The 24,209-nt window shown below is 39.9% G+C and overlaps 1 protein-coding gene across 6 annotated transcripts in view; it reads right to left on the reverse strand.

Annotated features, from left to right (window-relative positions):
• Nucleotides 1-23,756, reverse strand: part of atp11a (ATPase phospholipid transporting 11A) — a 46,121-nt gene extending 22,365 nt beyond the window's left edge. For 4 of the 6 annotated variants that reach the window (XM_056370486.1, XM_056370489.1, XM_056370488.1 and 1 more), the window contains exons 1-3: nt 23,280-23,571; nt 835-957; nt 19-108 (exon numbers count right to left, since the gene is read on the reverse strand). In XM_056370486.1, coding sequence (XP_056226461.1) covers nt 19-108; nt 835-957; nt 23,280-23,324 — 258 coding nt within the window. In that variant the 5' untranslated portion in view covers nt 23,325-23,571. The other 2 variants (XM_056370484.1, XM_056370485.1) reach the window with 2 other exon arrangements.
• Nucleotides 23,757-24,209: the final 453 nt, after the last annotated feature.

Below are 24,209 nucleotides of genomic sequence, written 5' to 3' on the forward strand. Positions count from 1 at the left end.
GAAGAAAAAAGCTTTTACCTGGACCAGAAATATGATGAGAAAGTAGAAGTTGGCGACTCTCCTGAACTGCTCAAACATATTCTTAGGGATGAAGTTCCAAAATGTGTACTGGAAACATGAGAGAGTATCATGCTCAGTCAAACAGTACAGTGATTGTTGAAATACAAACAAAACAAACAAAAGGTGTTCAAATCAGTCTGTTATCAACAGCTATCCATGTCAAATCCAGAGGGAGCAAGAACTTCCAAACAGACTGTAGTTTGTTTCAAATGGCCTGAATAAACAACAGCACACACAGAGAGACAAATAGACTAATAATACATGTAGTTTTCAGGATGCAGTTTCAATGGACAGTGCTTGTATTATGTACAACAAACACAAAAATTAAATCCCAACAGGGCCTGAGGACATCAATAGTTTTTTTTTAACTGCAGGACTTCAGATATAATCCAGCATCACAGTGCAAATGTAGATCTATTATCAACAATAGACATTTTACAATGTCTTTAAAAGATAATATCCATTCTTATAAAATCAGCTGGTCTACTGTTCCCAAAACACTTTCCCAACACAATGTGTAATTACCAAGAATAAATCACCCACACAATAAAAGAGCAGCTTGAACTGTGCTGCAGCACTAACTGTTCTTTCCTGTCATGTCCTTTTGTCTGTGACCTGCTCTCTTACCCTAAATACGGTAGAGTAGTAGAGTAATTGACTTTGAGCAGTACAGAATAAAGAGAGATCTTTAACCCTGAACGATGTTTCTGTACGAGCTTAATCAAGTGTGTTTGATCTCTTTGTGTGTGTAAGTGTGTGTGTGTTTTCACCGACCTTGGAGGAGACTATTCTGTTGTCTGGAAATCTTTGTTGTATGAAGGCCTCGGTTCCAGGAGGAGGCTCCTTATGTCCAATGTAAATGGTCCTGCTGTCCACCCAGTTCTCCTCACCAGCACACTGCAGGGAAAAAATACAAAAACAAGTGTGTGTGTGAGGATATGTGTGCTTCATGTAATGCCAGTTGTCATTATATTCTGTAGCTGATTTACAGCAGAAACCACAGGACGAATCTCTGCATTGACACGACCAAGGTATGAATTAATTTTCTGAATTAAAACATCCAACATCTGTACAATCCAACTTCATTTTCCATTTTCATTTAATGTCCAAGTTCATATAGATAAATGTGTAATGACCCTATACATTCACACACACACACACACACACACACACACACACACACACACACACACACACACAGTCAATACCCTCCCAAACACCAACAACAGAATACTGTGTCACACACGCAAACAGATTCACAGACATTTACAGAGGGTTACAATGAATGAGTAATTTCTCCTCAATGAATGAGCGCTTTTGTTACCACGGATACACAGACCTGCATGTGACTCAGACTGGAATGTGGAATACACACACATGCGCACACACTCCCACACAGACACACATATTTGGATATATACAAACTGACTTGATAGGACACCTGAGGGCTGAGGTCTTCCTGTCTTGATGCTCCTTTTTTGTTCTTTTGGGGGTTTTTTTTCTTGTCTTCACAAACTAAACTCACAAAGATTTAACTGGTGGGATGTTTCTGAAACCTTTTCAAATGTATGACTTTAATGAAGATGATAGCAAGTGATTTTTTTTTCCCCTCAGTCTTTCTCCATTTGCCAGACACTGAGGTTTTAGCTAAACCATGACTACATTACATGACAGGATGTTACTAGATGTAGTGCACAGGCCTGCGGAGGCTCAAATCGCTTCCTAGTAACGCCTGATTGGTTTGTGGAAAGTCCAGTGACTCAAATTTAAGTGCTAATAACTATTATGTAAAATGCCACATGTGACATATCTTACATATAATATATAAGTCTTTAATCTTAAAAAAAAAAAGCCCTGGGAGGGATTGGCCAAAATATAATCATAAATAAATAAATCTGTTGCCTTTTGACAAAATCATTTACCACCTATACTGCTCCCTGTTGCAATTTGTTGCATACAACATCATCATTTTATTTTTTTGATAAAATCTAACTAAGAACTACTAATCCCAACAGAGAGCTTACAGTCCAGCCGTTATATAAACAAGAACAAACAGACATTAGAATGGAGAGTTTGTGGAGTATTCTAATACTCCAGCTTAAAGTATTTCAGGCAGGACTGGACTTGCAGGGGTAATGCACACACTTTATGACCAGCTGGAAGCACTAAATCCATGCAGCCCACTGAAAAGACAGTTCCCAATGTTTTACTGAACAAAAGCAACAAAAAAATGCAAGCAGGGAACTTTTTGTATTGTATCATCTTCTCTTTTTCAAAACATCATATTTCCCAAATCAGCCAAGCATAAAACCTTTTTTTCCTGGCATTTCCACTTATTTTTTATGTGCAAATTGGTGGTTGTAATGTTTTAAAATGAGAGAAGTCATCAACAGCTAACAACAGTTTAACTTGTGTCCAAAGGGTGTTCATGTCATAGCAGGCCACAGCCGTCTTTAAGCACCTGGTCATTTTCAGCGACAGCAGCCAGAATGAGGGGCAGGCCTGGGCGAGACAGCTAAACTCTGAACACACCTAATCCTCTCTCTCTCTGTCTGTTCCCTCTCTCAGTCTCTTTCTTTCAGTCAGGTGACATATTCCATACATGTCCACTGGCAGCCGTCCATCACAGCAATCGAAACAAATAAACATGGTGTTAGCTGCTCACTATATAGTGTGTATACAAACACACACACACACACACACACACGCATTCACGCAGGCTAACAGTAGGTGACAGTAATCTGTGGCTGGTCAATGAGATTGAGTGTCAAGAGGCCGCATGGCCCAGTTTCTATACTCTCTCTCTCTGTCTCTCTTACACACACACACACACACACACACACACACACAAATACACACACACACACACACACACACATACATACACACAGTAACCTGTTAACTCACTGCTCTAAGATTACCTTGTTTAAGATGGAGAGCTATTTATATCCTGTGACCTCCAATTATCTATGGGAAAGCAAAGGACTGGAAATGGAGAGAAAAAGAAAACTGATGTACGAATAAAAACTGATATCTTCAACACATACACACAGTATACCACCTCTACTTTCCTCTTTGACTTTCTGAAGGCCTTTACTGACGCTGTGTCAACAGCTGAGTTCAGTGTCATTACATAATCAGTTCAGGTTATGTGCTTCCTATTGACAACCAGTTGTAAAAATAAATACATAATCAAACCAGCATCAGATCCATCATACCAGAGATGGACCCCAGTAACTGGCTGATATCCGATTTACAGCGAATAAAGGAGATGAAAACCAGATCGCACGGACAGCTTGCCAACTCTGTCGCCCACACAGTGTTGCTGTTCCTCCTCTTCGCGCCCACCTGCCTGCTCCGTCTGCTTCACCTAACACATTTCTTACACACCTCCCGTGAGCTGTCTGCATATGGAGCAGAACCATACATACACACAGCAGAGTGGCCGGTGCGCTATAAGCGAACGCTCACATCAGATTTGAGGATCACTTTTTCATAACAGAAGTAGTGTCTGGTTTCGGTCTCCTGCTGCTACTGACAAAACACTCATTAGTTAGCGATGCATTCTGGTTTGGTTTAAAGTTCATCATTTAAGGCTTTATACTGCACAGCTATCCTCTTAGTTAATCATACTGGACTGCCATTTTATTTCACTTCATTATATTTCAATCAAAAATGTCTGCATTAGTAAAATTCAGAGATGCTTGAAGGCTGTAGGCTAGCTGCTTCCCTACGTTTCCAGTCTTTATGCTAAGCTAAGCTAAGCGTATCCTGGCTGCAGCTTGATTGGTATCAGTCTCCTCAGTAAGAGTATTTCATAAAACGTTGAACTATTCCTTTAAATCAATCACCAGTACAGAGAGGCTCAAAGCTTACTGTTACACATGACTAAGTAAAATAAAGGACAAAATAAAGGCACAAATATTAACACAAAGTTTCTCTTCAGTCAGTCCAGTATTTCAATATTAAAAACAAGCATCAGCTGATTTTCATTCATTAAATGACTCAGAGGGAAAAAAACGATGTGCATTAAATACACACCTTGTCATTTGTCAGGTGAGCCTTTTACATGATTAAGACCTGGTAGGAACAATAAAGTTTGTGAGCGTTCGATGTGCAGTACACATGCAAAAGGACGTTATGATTATCCTCAAACTGCATAACTCAATAACTACTGCATCGTATACATAACAGTAAAATGAATCTGTACGAAAGTCATGATTATCGCTCGAGTCTGTGTTGATCAGATACAGTGAATGGAGACAGATGGTACTGCCTGGGAATCAGTGGGCCTCCTCTCTTACTGTCATCTCCCCTCCATTTTGCCCGTAATGCAGCTTTATTGGTTTTCTCACCTCTTTCCTCTCCATCTCTCACCACAACCTGCATGGCCTCTAAGCCGGCGATCTCTCTCCTATTGATTACGCTTAGCTTCCATCCGGATTCATGCTTTTACATGGAGGCCTGTGTGTGTTTAATCGAATAAAATAGCATCTTTGCAAAATAAAAGCTGGGCTTATAAAATAAAACTGAACTGTATTACCTTGGGCCTTTAGCTTTCGAATGTAACTGGAGACTTTGGGCTATTCTGGACCCTGATCATCACTGTTAGTGGCGTTTCATGTTTCAGGACGCGGCAGGTTTCAGGAGTGTATTTATAGTTGGAAGGGAAACATTTGTGGTCAGGCGAGGAGGATGGAGAGAGCTCGCAGGCTTTGTTTCTGTCCGTCTCACTCAGCACCCACATCCACTTTCCTTAAAGCCACATTAGTAGAAAACACAGGGATCACACACACACACACACACACACACACAGGCAAACCCATCCCTGCCACATCAAACGTATATGAGAGCGGTCATACACGAATACAATGACGCACAATGTAACCTCTGTAGTCACTGGTCCACAGGATATATTTAGACAAGCCCCACTTCTCCTATTCTTGTTATGTGTGTTTTTGTGTGTTTGAACATTAAAGATTGGGTATTTTAAAGTCAACGCAGGTGCATAGAACAGTTGTGTGTGTCTGTGTGGGTGTTTTAAAGAAGTGAAACAAACACTGAAATGTTATTCTAAATGTTACATCCTGCAGTGTACATTTATTCAGCCTTTTTGGGTGAAAGTGGGACGTTTACTGTCAACGATGCCATTTTATTTGTCCCTGTATTTTGAGGATTTGCCTAAAGGTTTGTGTAAAAGTGATATTTACCTCCTGAAGATCTTAAAGGCTGCAGTTACAGAAATGTTGGCTTCAGAAAAATCAACTTTTATTTATCTCATCTTTTTATAGACATCGTCAACTATCTACACTCCATGGAAAAGATGATTAAACCACCTGACTACAGAACGACAAGAGAGAAAAATATTGGATAAAATGGGATTGTTGCTAAACACTAATTTAAAATGAAAACTAATTATGTGATTTTCAATCACATACATAATTCCCACATGACCTGAAACACAGCATTACAGCCAGAAAACTGTCCCACTGTGATCAGGAACAGAAGACCATATTGTAAACAGGAAGAGCTGGACCCACCCACTCACACACACACTTCCTGAAATAAACTCCCTCTACCCTCGACCCCACCCGGTCCACTAGAGACACAGAGGAAAGAGATTCAGGCACGAGAAAAGACGGGAGACCATGAGATGTGGAGCTTTGGATCGCCGCGAGTGTGTGTGTGTGTGTGTGTGTGTGTGTGTGTGTGTGTGTGTGTGTGGTAGACAAAGGAGCAGATATCTAATGTCACTGATGTTGTCTCTGCCAGTATTAACAACAAACGAGGTGCCATTTTGATCAAAGAAGCACAAAAAACTTTTGAAGATTCGCCATTTCTATTAGATTAGGCATACTTCTGTGTTTGTGCTCAAGAAGGAAGTTCATTTCCAAAGCACCGCAACCTCCATAGAAATCCATCACTTCACAGCACATGACTGAGACATGACTTCCACACTGACATGACTCAGATACACGACATCAACACATCCTCACAGAAGCAAAGCAAAGCAGGAATACTGGACCAGAAATATATTAACCAAGCACTGAAGATTATTAGCAGCACAAAATTTACTGGATCAGTCTTATATTATATTATATTATATTATATTATATTATATTATATTATATTATATTATATTATATTATATTATATTATATTATATTATATTATTAGTCTTCTGTGATCTCAAACTATTTTGGAACAATGTAAAAAAAACATTTAATGAAGTGTTTCAAGAATTGTCAACAATAACTGATCAAGCAAAAATAGCTGATCACTGAACTTAAACTAATAAATTCTGATATATTTTAGATATTCATACAAGCACATTCAGAAAATTAAGATTTTATGATTCAATATGGGAGAAAATTTCTCATTATAATGCATTCTTTATGTAAGTTAAATGTAAAATGGTGTTTACATTTAAAAACGACAGAACAAGAAAACAGCAAAATCTCTACAACAGGGAAACAGTGCAACAGAGCCAACATCTGTCCCGCCAGATGTTGCTCTGATGAGTCCCAGCAAGTTAAACCTCCGTTCAGTGCCCTCCTGCTCTCCATCATCTCTGCCTGTGTTTTAATACAGCCAAACTGATGAGTTAGTGTTGCATATTTACTGAACCACCATAAAACAGACTGTGGGCTATAGAAACCACATATTAACCAGATAATTATTGTGCTGCTGTGCTGAGAGAAGCTGTCGGACAAAACCAACATGAATAGTCAAGTCAAGGCAAATTCTATCTATAAAGCCCAATATCACAAATCAGAAATTTGCCTCAAGGATGTTAACAATCTGTACAGCATTACCACGCTCCCCCCAAAAAAAGCCTTTAATGGAAAAAAATGGAAGAAACTTCAGCAAGAGTAACAGAGACGAGTTCCCTCTTCCAGGATGGACATGCAAGCCATAGATTTCCTGTACACAGAATGCAATAAAGTACTATAAAGCTGTACGTCAGATGTCAGCCGGTTAGTGCGGTTTACATTATGGACAATCAGGATGTCAACATTATGGATTTTAAACATTAATGAAGATGACGATCTGGGAAGACGTCGAGCAACTTCCAGGTGCTGCCAACAGAAAAAGGACCTGAGCCACACAACCTCCTCTCCACCGTGACAATACAGCTTACTGACAACACCTGTCTTCTGGGATCGGCTACATTCAACCTGTCCAAACCAAAACATGCAACTGGCGTTTTGAGATTTATCCAGAGTTTTCTTGACATAAAAAACTGTCTTACTGTGGATTAGATGTTTATTGCACAAGCAAACAACCATACATCTATTGACATGGTGTTCAGTCTCTGCAGTAACATCAGAGTTGCTGCTGTATGATGCCTGAAAAGTAAAGATAACATTACCGGATACTGCGAGCAGAAAAGAGAAATCACTGCAACAGACACGATTTTTGTTTTTCTGAAGCTTTAAAGGCTGAGCTTTTGTTCGACTGATGACCAATCCCAAAGTATTTATCTCCCGCTGCAACAGGCAGCGCTGAAAATGAGGCTCAACAAACGACAACCTGCTCCCTGCGATACCGCTGACAGAGACACACACACATGCACGCCCTTCACACACGTTCACATCTAAATCCCGCGGCCTGTATCGCGGGTTGCATGTGCAAACAGGATCGAACACATGCACACGTGCCTGATGAATGTGTGTTATCTCTCTGCTGCCACTGAGCTATGGAGATAAGAGAAATCCCATCCCCTTACCTCAATCACTAGGCATTAAACACAGACGTGCAGTGTGTGAGTGTGCCTGTTGACTGCTGCACTTAAGACTGGGTGGTAAATGTTTTGGCAAGAAGGGTGAAAAGGGGAAAATTCAGGATGTTACTCTCAGTATTTAGACCAGAACATTTTCCAAAGTAACCACTTTTCTTCACGTCTGCTCCCGATGGGCTAAGAGTTTAAAAATGGCACTGGAGCAGGTTGAAAATAGCAGCGAACATGTACTATCTTGCGTTTTATATGCACGTGCGGATCCTGCGCCGTACGTCAGCCGGGAGACCTGGGAGGCAATAAACTGAGTGTGTGTGTGTTTGTGTGTTACCTGAGTCACCCATTAAATACCAGCTGTGCTCCCCATCTGTCACCATGTCGTTCAGCGTCACCTCAGCCAACAGGCCAGACCAAATAAGGTAATGATAAATCCTCATCATGCACTTTTAAACACCACCCCGTAACCTTTAACCATGATGAAGTGTTTATGTGTTCAGAGCTCAGCGACTAGGAAAAGTCAAGATGTATGCTGGTGTCTTAACAGATCCATCTCCATGACAACTGAGCAAACTTTATCCACTGATGAAGACCATCAGATGCACATTTCTATGATCTTTTCATCACAAAGTGATCACAGATGTCAACAGACAGAACGGGGAGGGGCAGGGAAAAACATAAATCCCCAGCAGTAGTACAGAGATAGTACTGGTACAGAAGTTGTACCTTGGGGATTTATGCTGGGATCCTTGATTAAGTGTCCCAACAAATGCCTGTAAGGAAGGCTGATGATCTTGCTGGCAGGAGGAGCTACAGGCCAGACTGGGGAGCAAAGAGATAAAATAGCTTCAAAAAGCCGAAGCACAAATAAAAAGAGAAATTACTCATGTTTAAATAAATCTGTGATTGTGGTACTGGTGTGTGTGTGTGTGTGTGTGTGTGTGTAGAGATAAAACAGCAAGCCACTGTGGCATTACAAGAGATGAGACCACAGAATAATAATCAGTTAAAACCAAGCTAGTCTATAAAGCAAACTGTCAGCGTGTGTGTGTATGTGTGTGCGTGTATCTGGGGATTTAGTGATCTGACCCTTCTAGTCCTCACTGCTTTGTAACCATCCACACACACACACACACACACACACACACACACACACACACAGCTGGTATTAATCAGAGGCGGTGGACTTTACAATTCAATATTTGTATATGTGCATGTGTGTGTGTATGTGTGAAACAACAACTAATTTTTTCACAACTGAAAACACAAGTGTAATTAATTGCAAAACAGCCATTTTACTACTGTTATTTCAACTCAGATTTCTACCATTACAGCTACCTATTTTGTAACTGCAACTACAGCCGTTTTATTTCATTTCACTATTACTACGCCTGCTACACTTTGCATCAGGCTACTGCTACTAATTGCTACACTAATACTTTGAGTGCTATTATTACCACAAATGATGCTGCAACAATTAGTAATACCATTCTTCTGTCTCTGTTACAGCAACTACAATCCCTCCTCCTCTTGTTGCCATGACTAAAAACATAACAATGCTCCTCCCATCACTCCTAACATATTTAATTAGCCCGCATGTACTGCCTTGACCTGAGCACAATCAGGCCATTCAGCAATATCCGCATCTGTGCAATAAAACCTGAAGTGAACCGTCTCAATCAGTAGCTCTGTCCTAAGCAGTGATTTGAACCTCCTGAGCTTCCACAGATTCTCCTCCTCTGTGATTAATGAGTGAAGGCATCACTCAACGTGACAGGTAGTAGATCCAAACCTAACCTAACATCCACACACTACATGCCAACACACCTGGATCATAGATGACAAAATCCTGATGTGGTGTGGGACCCAGTCCTTCCAACATATTTTTTATGTACGTAACAGAGGTTGATTGCTCGTGTGGTTATTTGCATTAATAAATCAAAGTGACATGGCCGCAGGTGCTGTGGACAGCCGATATCAACTAGATGATGTATGGCTTTAAAGTGAGTAAGCTTTTTTCACTTCACCAGATGGTGAGGTGAAACACATAAATAGGGTAAAATCCTGTCATGAAAATGCAGAAAAATAGTCCAATACAAGAGTCATGTAAAGTAATGAAATTCAGTGAACTCAGTGACTGCATGAAATAACACTGTGACACCCTCTGATCTAACAAAGCATTAACATAAAGGAAGACAGACACAGGAAGACATGGATCTGCAGGAGTGTAGAGTAAAAAGGTGAATTTTGGCTAGAGTTGGTGTTTGTCATAGATAAAAATGCATCTGATTTATTGTCATATTCACGCAGAATTAACGTGACAATGATCTGGGCTTTACTTTCTCTGAAAATGATTGAAACGGACAAAAAGCAAATACATATAGATGCTGACGGTAATGATTAAAATGAAGTAAAGATTTGAATGTATCTGAGGTGAACAACACGAATGCTGAATCTCTGGAAATCAGCTGGTAGCTGCAGGTCAGCAGACCTCTATACAGCTGTGTGTGTGTGTTGATTTGTTTTGTGGTTTTAACATTTAAAGAGCGGTGTAACTCGGTTTTTGAAAACTATTGTATGAACAATATTATCAATTATTAACAAGCACTTATGTGTATGATTATAAGCCACAAGGCTGCTGCAGCCTGCACTATATCTCTGATATTTGTTGGTACAACAAAACTCATCTTTTGAGAGGATACAGCTTAATCTTATCTCCAACAGATACATAAAACATGAGATCATCATGACGCTGTCTCACAGAGGTACACACACCACTCCCACAGAGCAAACCTTTCCTGCTGAATCACTGTTTCCCTGCTTTGATACACTATTGAAAGAGAAATGGGGCGAGAGGAGAGAACAGGAATGGTGTAACCTCAGTGCTTCTGTCAGCTATACAGAGAAATTCATTAGCCTGGTTTTCACAGAGCAGATCTAAGTAGGGAACTGGGATAACACGCCTGCTTTTCCACACTGTATGGACGTCTAGCACTAGATTAACATTTTACAGCTTTGATGACCCAAAATTACAAATACTCAATGTCTGAACAGCAGCAGTCATACACACCTCCATTGAACACTACAGTCTGGTGGCTCTGATTTAAGTAAGTTTTAAGCTGATTTAAGCAGTTATTCCACTTAATGAAGTAGATGCAGGATAATGCAGGATTGATGCAAGGCGGGAGGCAGACCGGCTAATAGACCAACTACTGTGCTGCTCCTCAGAGCTGCATAGAGGACCATTGTTGTGGATTTCCTGTACATAAGCAGTCATTCTTTGGGAAGAAGGGAATAAACTTACACACTGCTCATACTTTTGTTGTGTCTGCAACCATGTGTGTGTATGTGAAGGAGAGGGGCTAGAAGGGAGTGCTGCTGATGGTCACATGATCATCCCCCCAGGACTTTAACACTGCCTTCAGGTCACATGGGAGGAGATGTCGTAAAGACTTGACAGATGAAATCTACACTTCGGAAGCTACTGTTGATCACCTATTGATCACCTGGTGACAGTTGTGACGTGGACAGTCCTGTTAAGTAGGAAGTTTGTAAAATAATACAATAATTTGCATCACTCATGAATGGAGCACAACAGGAAGCCGTTTTCTTCTTTGCCCTTCAGCAGTTAGTATATTCCTAAATGCCAATGATTCAGCTCAAAAATGTGCAGAGATTTTATTTTCCTATGCAATCAAAAAAAAAAAATCACATAATGAAACATTGAAGAGCATTTTAAATGCATCTGTAACACTTTTCTCCTTCCCTCAGCAAACTTCAGTTAAATATGTCCGTGTTTGTGTAAGAGTGGTCACACAAAGTGCCTGCATTGATCTGTGGACACTCAACTGTCTTTAAATAACTCCAGCGCTGCCATTCAAAGACAGTGGGCTGTTACGAGTGGATAACACCACTCACTGTTGCAGGGATATCAAACCCCCCTCCTCACAGGTATGTTGAAGAGATGTGAAAATATTAAGTGGATGCAGCAAAATATGATCTGGATAATAGCTTTTCCTGATCCATATATGAAAAAAAAAAAACAGTATCATAAAGTTGCCAGCTACAACCTGGTTAACAGAAGAGTCAAGGACATGTCAATCAAGCAAGGTCTAAGTGTGTTAATAACTGAACTGTCCCTTTAAATGTGATACTTCAGTCAAGACAGGAATTATATTTGTGTCCATCTCTTCTCTTTGCCACAACAACAATATTCTAGCTCGCATTTTGTTGTTATCTCCTTGTCACAGCAACATGTGGAGCTCATTAACTGTGAACGACCACATAGAATCAGCTGCTTGCTGCCTTTCTTTAATATTTAATATTTTTGTTTTTGCCAATATCGGAGTTGGTTCATCCACCTATGAAACACTTACGATAGAAGCCGTAATGCTTTGATATAATTGGTAACTACCTGCAGTCCTGTGGGGTTTCATTATCTTCTGTTTATCAGACATTTTTATTTTCCTCAGGGTGACAGTGCCATTAGCTGTTGGTCTAGTGTAGACGTGTTTTTACCTCACTTCGTTAGTGCTTTCACTTCCTGCTGTAATGTAATACTGTCTACTTGCCTCTCAGGAGCTCAGAGAAAACGACCAAAAATGCTTTTAATACTTTATATCTTCTGCCAATGTGTTTATTTCCCAACTTTTCATCCTCTCTGTCTTTCTCATAGTCGCTAATGGGAGCACTTCTCGATCCTAATGTTTTTCCTGTAGGGACACAGCTGCTTAATGGTGTTCATTACACTGTTTGTGTTGCTGGTAATCATTCCAAGAAATGATACATACACACATGCACTAAAAAAATATATAAATGAAAGCTGTGTGTATTGCATTTCCACAACTCAGCGATAAAATTATGGCCATAATTCCTAATTTTTTCTTTCGCCACTGATCTTCCAATTATCTTTGGTGTTTTCAATTAACTGATTCATCACTCAGTTAATGAAATATCTGAAAATTATACATGTATGACAAAGAAAAGCAACAAATGTTTGTATTTGAGAAGCTGAAACTGCCTGTCTTATTGATTAACTGACTGTCTAAAAAACGTACGAATGCTATCATCACTGAACGCCAAACTTAAAATGTACTCTCCTGTAGAAAACTACATGAGTGTCCACACATAATAGTCTCTTTAATCTCACTTTTCCCCCATAATACTGCGTCAGTCAACATGAGCATAATGTCAGCAGTTAAGTGACGTCACCTCACAGGTATGAAAGTTCAGATAATTGCACAAGTGAAATAGGAATTACACAAAATTAATTGATCAACACAAACTACCTACAACATATTGTAAATGCGCCTAGAGCTCGGTTCAGGAGAGGTGTGATCAGATGTCTTTACAGTGCACCTTTAGCTCTCTAGGTAACTGCTGTCCTAGTGAAACTATGCCACAGTGGAGAGAGGCCAAATAAAAAAAGCAACAACACAGAGAGAGACTGGGTGAAACAAAAACACGAAACAGTGAGGCAGTGAAATATATGAGGAAATGAAAGCTTTACCTGAATCAGCCTCTTCATTATTATTGACTTAGCAGTCCATTCATTCCCTATCAGACAGAAACTGAAGCCACGTTGTAGTCTGGGTTATGCTACCAGGAGCTGGCTTTAATGAGGCCTCACTCTGTCTGATTATTCATGTCTGTCTGACCTTTCTCTGTCTCGCTATCTCCATTCCTTTTCTGTCTGTTTGCCAGTCTCTCTGACTCCTCAGTAACCAGTCCACCCTCCTCGTTGGTCTAGCTGGTCCATGCTCCGGGGATTTAAAATCGATCACATGATGATCAACTGATAAAAAACTGCAGTCCAATCCTAATTCAAGTCTCCCTCAGTTTCCATTCAGCTTCCAGTCTGAAAGAACTTTTGAAACACTGTTAGTGTTGAAAGCGTTTCCTAACAGGCTGTCAGTTAAAAAACATCCACGAGACAATGAATGAATGTTTGTTTCATCTAACATTTCAGTTACTCCTCTTTCCTCCTCCTTGAAAAGCACAAACTAATGGGCTGTTCTGATTTTGTGATTTTATGCAACATTTTCCTTTTCCTTCAGTGGGCTCTGCTCTTTTATGTCACAATATTTCATGTTACATGATACTTCCTGGTCTGTTCTGTTAAGTTCACATGCTTATTGGTCCGTGATGTTCGTTTCAATTAAGAGTAAAGGGCCTGTCAGATTGCACCCCAGTAAACGAGACAACACAATTCAACAAGCTGCAACTATGCATACTTGTGCCAAAACCTCCTTTAGAGGCATCACGTTGCATTTCTACCTTCTCTTCTTCTACCGTATTCTGCCAATAATTCGTCCTGTGCTTTGTGCCGTTTTTACTTCACTTTATTTCATTTCCCTTCAGTTCAGCTCAGGTCTGTTAAGCTTCACTGCTCTGTTCTGTTCTGTCCTATTCATGGTGTTAGATCGTCACGTCCTCATGAATCCTGCTGCCCTTCCATGTCACCTACGAAGACAAACACACTCACACACACTCGGTGTGAATGTGAGAAGGTGCAAGGGAGGAGAAAATGACTATATGGTCAGTTTGTTCTTCATTATCTCCTAGACAACCATGAGATTAACAATTTCCCTCTTCCCATGCTCTCATGTCTACCACTGACTCTATTATCTCACTGTCTGAATTGCCTTTCTTTTGATTTTGTCTCTCCTTTTAATCTTTTTGTCTGACTGTTCATCTCCTCCTTCGGACTCTGCCTCTCTCTCAGTGTAATACTAAGAGCTTTGCTCTTCTATGGTAAAAAAAAACAACTTTATTGTTATTTGGTCATTACATGGTCCTGAAACTGCTTTGCAATTGTGATTATTATCACATCTCACTGGGAGTAAAAGTCACAGGACAAGTCAGAGGGGTGAGGGGAACCTAATAGCATCATGTGGCCCCCATGAGACCAGTCACCTGACAGGGGCCAAGCACCATGGTGGAAATGGATTCCTAAAAATTATGAGATCTTTCTAAGATCCTTACACTTTCCAGCTAGTGAAGTTAAAAGAAATACAAATGGTGCAGAGCTTCCTTGCATAGTCACAATTACAGTTGCATTTTTACTGCCTGTGACTGAAGGATTTTATTTAAATTACCATTAAATGCACTCAGTGTTTCATACAGCTGCAGCTGTAGGACAAAATAATTGATTATGAAACAAAGTCAGATTACTCACTGAATAGAAAGCAGTTAAAATACACAAATGCACTTCACCCCTGGTGTTGGCAGAACACCATGCTGGTTTGATGCACAAATCCTGGCAGAGGTCCAGTCCACTGAGCATTACATCCACTCCACCACTCTCACCAGTGCTAGCCTCAACTACCTTTAAGATGTTGCTTTAGCCACCTTGTATTTACTGTACTCCACTTAAAACTTCAGATGAAATTTACAGCAACAAGTCCTCTCCCTCAAATATGCAGAAAACAAAAAAACAGCACGAACCATGTCCAACATTTACAAAACCACGGCCACCTCCTTTTAAAAGTAAGTGTTCTTTGCAGACAAAATAAACCCACCAAATGGCTATGTACAGTAAAGTGTTACGGCCTCTACTGGCTGAAGTGGCTTTAGTCTAGTCTAGTTTAGTCTCCATTCCCAAGTCTGTGCCCTCTGTGTCGACCTTTGTGCTGTAAATCTGATCCAAGCTGGCGGCACACAATGAAATAAAAGTACTGGTGGGTTGCAAATTTAGCGGTGGCCTCTTTTGTTTGTGGCAATTACACTCAAATATTAATGTACTGATTATTTATTCATGCTAAAATGCTACACATATCACCTTTAAACGATTAGGTGCTGTCACTTGGGCTCACCCTAAGTAATGCTGCACTCAGAGGAATTTATTTAATGTAACCAGAGTTCCATTATTTATATTGTTCTCCTGTGTAATACTTCTTCTACTTCGTCTGTGCGTAGTCCTCTGCTGTGTTTCTGCCACCAAATTCTCACAGAAATCTTTGAGAGCCACTTCCAAGCACAACTTTACAACTGCTCAGTACTGAGCAGCTTCTATTCTTGATATCTTCAGCTTTACATATCCATCATGTAAGTCAGAAGAACAACTTTTTGACCCAAATCATTTGATGCCAGAGCCTGAATTGAATGGGTGTAGTCCTGTCATCATCCAGTCATGTGCAAACCAAAGATGAATACATCTATAAAGCCTGTTTTGGCTCTAATGTGACAACATGCCATCTCAATTCTATCGGAGACATTTCAAAGTGCAGCGATGTGTAGGCTCAGTATTATATCACTCGGTGCAGCTCTGCTCTGGCAGACTGACAGGCAGAGTGGTTAGAGAGCATCACTGTTGTGGTGGCTGCCAAAGAGCATTGATAATGTTACAGTGTAATCAATGTCGTTTCATGTGCACAAGTTGTTCAACTATGGAAAAAACTTTAGTGCTCAGCAGTTTCAACTTAATTGTGAACCTTCACATGCAGCTTATTGCCATTTATCATCTGCGCTTCCAGGCAATGATAAAGATGTGTATTGAAGAGGCAACCGGACCTTTTATATGTTGTTGTACTACAGCTTGCTACAGAGCTTTGAGCTGCAAATGTGGCTTCACAAGTGCTTCCTTTGGGTGTCATTGAAAAGCTTTTAACTGTGCCTCTGCTGGAGCTCCATATTCCGTAATAAATCAGCCATTTCGGAAAGAAAACACACTCAAATGTAAGTGTTATTCTCATAAAACAAAGCTAAGATGAATGTCAAAATGATGATCTCTTGATTACAAATCTTCAGTGTTTTCTGTTCTGTCCTAATAGAAACTAAACTACATAAAATCAGATGTCACAGAACTGACAAAATATGCCTGTGCACTGGCCAATATCAAAGCATGATGTGTGTGCATACGACACAGTGTGGGGCCACTTTCACGGGTATAAAATCATCTCATCATTTCCATACTGCAGATTCAGAGTGAACACACACACACACACACACACACACACTGAGACAAAGTAGAAGCAGTGGAAAGTCAGTCAAAAAGGAGGCAAACAGCACTCAGACATGAAGGCATTCACTAAGGATCGTACTGTTCAACATAATGACGCAGAAGCCAATTAACTCCAAGAATAATATATTTATATATATTTACAGAAAGAGAATTGCCTTCCTTCAACTCCTACCATTGACATCTATACTAAAACTTTAGAACATGCTGATTCCTTGGAGAAGATATTTGAAGAACTGCTGACAACTCATACCGCACTAACAAAAGAAATAATCATCTGCTTTATTATGGATAGATGTCCATTAAACCATCTATCTTAATGGGACTAATAGGAAGGAATTTAGCAGAAGTGATAAGTTTCTTTCAAGTAAGCAAAATTTAGCCTCACTTACAGTTAGAGGTAGTAGCCAATAATCCAAATAATCAATGGCTAATGTCTCAAACAAACAAAGCAAAGAGGGGAAAAGGGGTGATGTTAAGGCTAAATGGAAGGGGTGGGGGTGCGGGGGTGTGAGGTCTACAGAGTGCACCATCAGCATGTAGGAAGAGGGGGTGTTTGCTCTCACTTCACTTTTCTTCCTCCCGCTCTGACATAGGGACCGTGGGGAATGGTGTGTTCCAGCACTGAGTCGACCAGCTATCATTCCCTCAGACAGGGAGAACATTAAGGTGTACCTGCCCCTCTCAGCACTTTCAGGGCAACCCAGACCAATGTTATTATGATGGCCCAGGTTCAAACAACATCTCTCTCTCTCTGCATCAGTCTCTCTTTGGATAGAGGCCTCTACGCACCATTAACCCGGGGCTATCCATCATCTGTCTCCTTGTTCAATGGGCTGTAATACACTGTCAATGTTACTGCTACAACACTGATACCGTCCCTTGATGGAGCTCACACTCTTCAGCAGGTACTGTAGCGACGAGGAGATAAACAATGGTAAAAAGCAATGATACAGGAATTTTATACCCAGGTTATCAAATCATTTTTCTAAGTATGAGAAGAAGCAGCATCAGACATTTATGCTACAAACAATGTGTTTTTTCATACATTTCTCTAAAAATGGCCCAAAACCCCAAATTTTCAAGTTACACTGATGTGAAATGGAGAAAAACAGAAAATCTTTTCATTTGAGGAGCTGAAAACTGCAAATATTTGACATATTTGCTTGAAAATTCATCTAATCGTTAATCAAAATAGTTGCCGCTCAATTTTCTTCGGACCGAGTAATCAGTAATCAATTTACATGGAGCACAAACATCATATTTTTTTCTAACGTTTGCTATAGAGGTGATAGAATGACACATATTCCTATTTTCTTATGTGAAATCCACAGTTATCAACTTAGTATTTTAACGACCAATAACTTGATTGACTTATTTTTTTGCTGAACCTATAATAATATGATTCATATTGCTAAATGAGATTGAAAAGTGACAATAGACAATCCCAGGACTGAGTGGCTCAGTGAGAGACTGTAATTCCTTCAGGTAAAGAGGTTAACGCTGGTGTACTCTGAGGACTGTGGCCAGTATGGAGGGGCAGGTGTTAAATGATTAGAATGAGGCTAAGAGGGAAACCTCCTGTTGCTGTCACACACACATGGGCATGTTTCATTATACAGCTTCACAGCAATACAACTTTCTTTCAAAATAAAAGACTGGATCAGCGGCAGAAACAAAAGTCTTCAATCAGTATGAAAAACTATTAATTAATTCCTTTAATTAAGGAAAAAGCCCATCACAATAACCGAGAGCTATTCTAACACTAGTGACCAGTTTAATCTGTCCGTCATAACTGATTCATTCTGTCTTGTCCCATCACCCTCTCTACAGGGTCTAAGCAGTCTTGGGACCTCCGTACTTTCCTGTATTTTCAACATAAGTTAATATCAATAAGATTTATCTATTCCTTATTTGGCTAGGGTCCCCCTGGAATCATATCCAGCACCCCTGGGTGTCCCTGGACCCCTACAGTGAGCAGCGCGGCTGTGGAAGACTCCATAACAAGCTACATCAACGTCAGTCCACATTGTCAGCCAGTGTGCTTATGAATTATTGACAACCAGACAGCGCCAAGGAGTTCATGTGATCCGCTGCCCTCTGCATCACCTGGCTACTACTCTATTCCACCTCCTCACTTACTACCCTGCATGAAGTAACAGTAACACACCACAGAGGCTATGACATGATCACCAGCCCCTTTTCACTCACCAAAACTATGCACCATTAGAAATGACAGCAGGTAGAATATAAGCAGTAGGGGATTAGTGATTGGCTTAGATTTCAAAGTATTGCTGCAAAGTGGATTAAGTGGGAGAAGCTATAGTGAACACCAGTAACCCTTTAATCCACTATGTGAAGGCAGGAAGCCAGAGAGAGAGAAAGAGGAGGCACTTCCTGTCCGGGAAACCAGATTAGTCAGAAGCAGAGGAATGCTGTCCGGCTGCTTTAACGCGCCTCTACACAGATAACACATCTTCACTTTCTTTCATTCACAGCTGCAAACTGGTGCTGCAGCTGTTGATTCTGCATAAAACCATTTATTCAAGATATAAGAACATTTCAATAGAATTAATTTTAATAAAGAGATCAAAATGTCACTTTTTCAAACCATGCACAAAGGTTAAATTCAGTATAGGTACGTCCAGATTTATTGTGCACTTCTGCCCTGGCTGTCACTGATTTCTTGATACAGCCATCAAGGCCAAATTAATCAAATCATCACTGCAAAATATAATGCAAACATATTAGTTTTGCTTTATTTTTTGTTTTATGTCTTGTCAACTGGTCTTGTTTTACCCAAGTCCCAGTTTGTGCCTCTCATGTAGTAACATCACATTCAATGTTTGTATGAGATGAACTAATTATAATTCATTTGTTAGGGTCTACGCTTTTTATATTTTCATATGAAAAGAGTGAGTTTTTACTTTTTGTATGTCAAACAAAACGAGCAAGGAGATACGTCAGTTCTGACCTGGATAGGAAACAAGAGATGCAGCTTGGGAAACAGGTTAAAAATAATCAAGCAGTGGAGAGATGTTTTTCTTTCAGATGATTGGAAGTCTTTGATGATTCTGGAAATAACTTCAGTACAACAGTAAATGTTCTTAAATGACCTTCTTTTTCATAAAAATGGATGTTTTATTGCTGTGATGCAGGTGTAATGAAAATACATGACAGGCACAAACTGACACAAATTTTACCCCTGACATTTTGTTAACACACATGTGGGCAACCACCAGGAAACCAGCACCCTCTAATTTCTGCCTCACTTCTTTTAAATCAGCCAGTATATATGTCTGCATAGTGAATTTGTCACCATCAAATAGGTATGTAATACTAAACCAGTAAAAGTTAAGATGTTCAGTTAGTCCATCCGTAAGTAGTAAAAAAAAAATAAAGAGCAAAATCTGGAGAGGAGAGGAGAAGTTAAAATCAAGTGGGAATAACAAAAAAAATGAAAGAGAAAAGAAACTGTGTCCAAAGGATTCGAGAAGCTAAATCTTCTAAAATGGAATAATTCTAAAAACCAAAATACAGTCGAGATGAAAAAACAAAAACACCAATTTCTTTTGACTAAACATATCAATAAGCACAATACAAAAAAGGGCAACAATTCAAAACCGCCATAAATGGTACTTTTAAAATTGTCAGAGCCTGAGAGGAGAACGAGGGAAGGGAAGCAAGTCAGCAGAGTGAATACAGTACAAGTACACTAGGTCTCGGTGCCCCCACCCGTCACTGTGATTACATTTTGTTCTCATTCAGCCTGGACATGAGTGACAGCCACAAAGATTACAACTCTACATGTTACGCTTTAAAAGAGAGCTATAGGCTTATATAACATCCTCTGCCTTTTACTTGATCGGAGATGGCAGCAACTAGAGAGACTGTCTTTAAAGACCAAATAACCCTGCAACAGTACGACTGGTATCAAACGTGACCTGAGCTAAACTTAATTAGAGTAACATCTTCAACATGGTTACAAGTAATTATGGCAATTAACCCCTCTCTGATAACACTGACAGCACCGTTTGTTTTACTGAGGTAAAATATTATTCTATCTTGATTGACTAATAGATCAATGGACTCAGTGTTTCAACTCCATAAAAGTCACTGTGTCTTTAATTACATATATGCAATGAAAATAAGCTTTTATTTTGGAAAAAAAAGTAAGAATTAAATATTGTCTACATTATTTTTATTCAAATCAAAATTTTCTTGGTGGTAAAGATGCTAATCTAGATCTTAAACTCAAGATTAGATCTACGCAATAAAACTGCAGTGTGTGTCTGACACAGGTTTATTAGACATAAATGAACTTTCAGAGCTTCAGGTATTTTCACACAGTCAGCTTGATTCAATTCTGTTTATTGTTCAGTTATTATGAAACTACTTTGATATTTATCGGGCCATAAAATCTGTTTGTGTTTGAATCACACCCGTTATCTGTTCTTGAGTTTACAAATCTCAACATGCCCAAAGCTTCATGACTCTCTGCTCACGCAGCGGACTGGTTCCTAGATAATAGCTGCTACTAAAAAAAAAAGCATTAGAAAGCTTCTACGGTACGAAAAATAGTTAATGTTATTATCTTGGAAATTAGGGATGTACAAAATTATTTAATTATTCTTTTTTAATGACAATCCCTTCCTTTTAACACTGTCTAGTTTGTTATTACAGAGACATGGATGTAATAAAGGGTGCGCTGCACATAGGAACATGTAAAATTGTCATGAAAATTGACAGTGATGCTGTTTTAATTCACCTCCTCTGTCACATGCTTAGATGTGGGAAGCAGATTTCCTTTCCTTAGCGGTGACTAGAAATCCCTGAAATTTCACATGATCATGCAAGTTTTTTTTAGAGCGCAGCAAATTGATATATAGGCTTTTAAATTCTGAATTAATGATTAGTTTCATTTTACAGACATGGTCAGAAGGAGAATCCTTCATCATACCACACAGCTCAGAAAAAAAGCCCGGTATTGACAAACAGATAAATGTTCCGAGTCCTAATCTCAAGTATTCAGCAGTCTCTTTGCATCCGGGTTTCTGCAACGGCAATACAATCAATTTAACCCTAACCCATTTGTCTAAAGCAATTATCCAGATCAATTACAGCAGCAGACCTCATCAGCATCCCACATCCTACCAGTCACAGCCTTGTCTCTGCACGCTCCTTACTTTAAGGCTCCATTTCACCCTCCACACAGCAGGGATTTTATTTAATCAGCCATTTGCAACAGTTGGGAGGCCATGTCTAAGCCTCCACTGAGCATGGAGCCTGGGTATAAACCTCACTATCTCTCATGTGAGCAGGGCTTGCTCTGTCTGGATTATTGTCAAACACATTACTGTGGAGACTAATGCAACCCACAGCCATATAGGCCGGCTGCTCCACTGCTGCCCATCGATTTGACTAGCAGGGAGAAAACAACTGGATTACATAATTCATGTGACTGACTGTTCCATTTGTAATCATGTTCAACTGGAGGAGGCAGCATAATAAATGAGAGCGAGCGGCACAGGAGATGCTACATAGGAAATGAATCAGCTAAGCATTTCTACATGGGATAAAAACAGCCATCAAATCATCTTATCTGATGCAAAACATGTAAGAACTGGAAACCAGGAAGTGCATTGATTTCGCCTTTTTTGTGACACTCATGACGATCTTTCACCAAAAAGAAAGAAAAGATTCCATTGCAAGATTATGATTTGTCAACATTTTAAGATGAATGATAATTTCTGTCTGCATACATCTCTTTGCATGTTCTGTCATGAATGCATATAGCCTCCAGAACACTGCATTCCACCTGGTAATAACATTAACTACCTCCACCTTTCACTTATTAAAGTTCCAATGCAGTTTGTTGACTGAAGGTGAAGGCTGGTGTGTTAGATCCGTATGAGCTACAACACAAATAATATCTTCGATGCCAAATAATAATTGATGCGAGCAAAATCTCATTCAAAAATACATCCTTAGCATCAACAAATACAGAACTTCTCAGTATCTAAGTCACTACTTAATTTAACAAATGCTTCACCAAACAGCACTTGCATTAAGAAAATTACTTTTTAAATAGTTTCACAACCCATCAGAGTGTTAAGATTGAAAATGAACAAATGAATGATGGTCAATTCACTAAAAAGTAGAAATATGGAAAATATATTTATATATTTGGACACGGTTTTGAGTCTTTTACTGATTTATTGCAACTTCAAACTGTGTAAGGAAACAGTACAATTAACTTCCTATATCTAAAAAAAAAAAAAGAGTCACGGTTGACTTCCCCAATCGTTTTCCTGTGAGTTTCTTTTCACTCCTTTTCGTGAGTGAAACTTAATCCGGATGAGTAGCCGCTTCGGCGGAATTTAAAACCAGCAGTGATAAAAGCTCCACTCGTTTTCTGTTTATTGTCGAAAACTGTAAAGCGCTTTGGTCGGCAGGGTACAAGCAGTCGGTGTAAGCAAAATAGAGCGAGCACTTGAGAGGACACGAGAGACTGTAACAACTTACATATCTGCTGATGAGGGTCCGAAGAGTGCTGAAATCCATCCCCATCCTGTCTTCCTCTCCGGACTCCTCTTCTTACTGAGTCGTTTTATCTGAGGGATACTTCACTGTAGGCGCTAGCTTCTTTTTAAATCTCCTCCTCTGTCCATGACTTTCTGTCTTCTCGTCTTCCTGGATTAAAAAAGGGTTTGGTCCGACAATGCTGCTCCAGAGAAATGTCAACAATGTACTCACCTATTAGAGACTTTACAACAGGCTTTTATAGTAAGAAGGAGTGGTTTTCTGTCTGTGCGGCTCTTACCACAGTTTTAGGACAGTTCCTGCAGGTACAGACAAGTGCGCGGCTCCTCCTCCACACTGGGATGAAACTAATTTCTAGTCTCTCCGCCTCTCTCGAGCTCCTTCTCTCCCCTCGCGCGTGTACCAGTAAGCTTCTTCTCTCGCGCCGCGTCCAAAGGAGCTTTACTTTCAACAAAGCTACGTCACGGGGAGCCAGGTGGTGGTGACTGGATGTGAACGCATGCGCACTGTGATGCTCTTCTGGATGGTAATTGATTGTATGCTTCAGTTAATTAGGAGAGTGATTTGTTCGTTTGGATCGGGGGCTGTGTACCAAAGACAAATTACCAAAGACAAATGAACAGTAACTTTAATGAAACTGAAAAACTGCAATAAGTCGACAGTGCATTAAGTTTCTATTACATATTAGTGTGTGTGTGTGTGTGTGTGTGTGTGTGTGGTGTGTGTGTGTGTGTGTGTGTGTGTGTGTGTGTGCGTGCGTGTGTGTGTGTGTATGCCAACCACACCAACCTACCTGCGAGGTAAGAGGTTCAGAAAACATTATCTATCACCATGGTCAGGATGCAGGATGAAAGAATGGCCATGAGGGTTTATTCTCAAATAACCTAATTATCTTAAACATGGAAGGGAAAA

This window comes from Seriola aureovittata, chromosome 24, assembly GCF_021018895.1.
Source record: "Seriola aureovittata isolate HTS-2021-v1 ecotype China chromosome 24, ASM2101889v1, whole genome shotgun sequence".
Taxonomy (NCBI): domain Eukaryota; kingdom Metazoa; phylum Chordata; class Actinopteri; order Carangiformes; family Carangidae; genus Seriola; species Seriola aureovittata.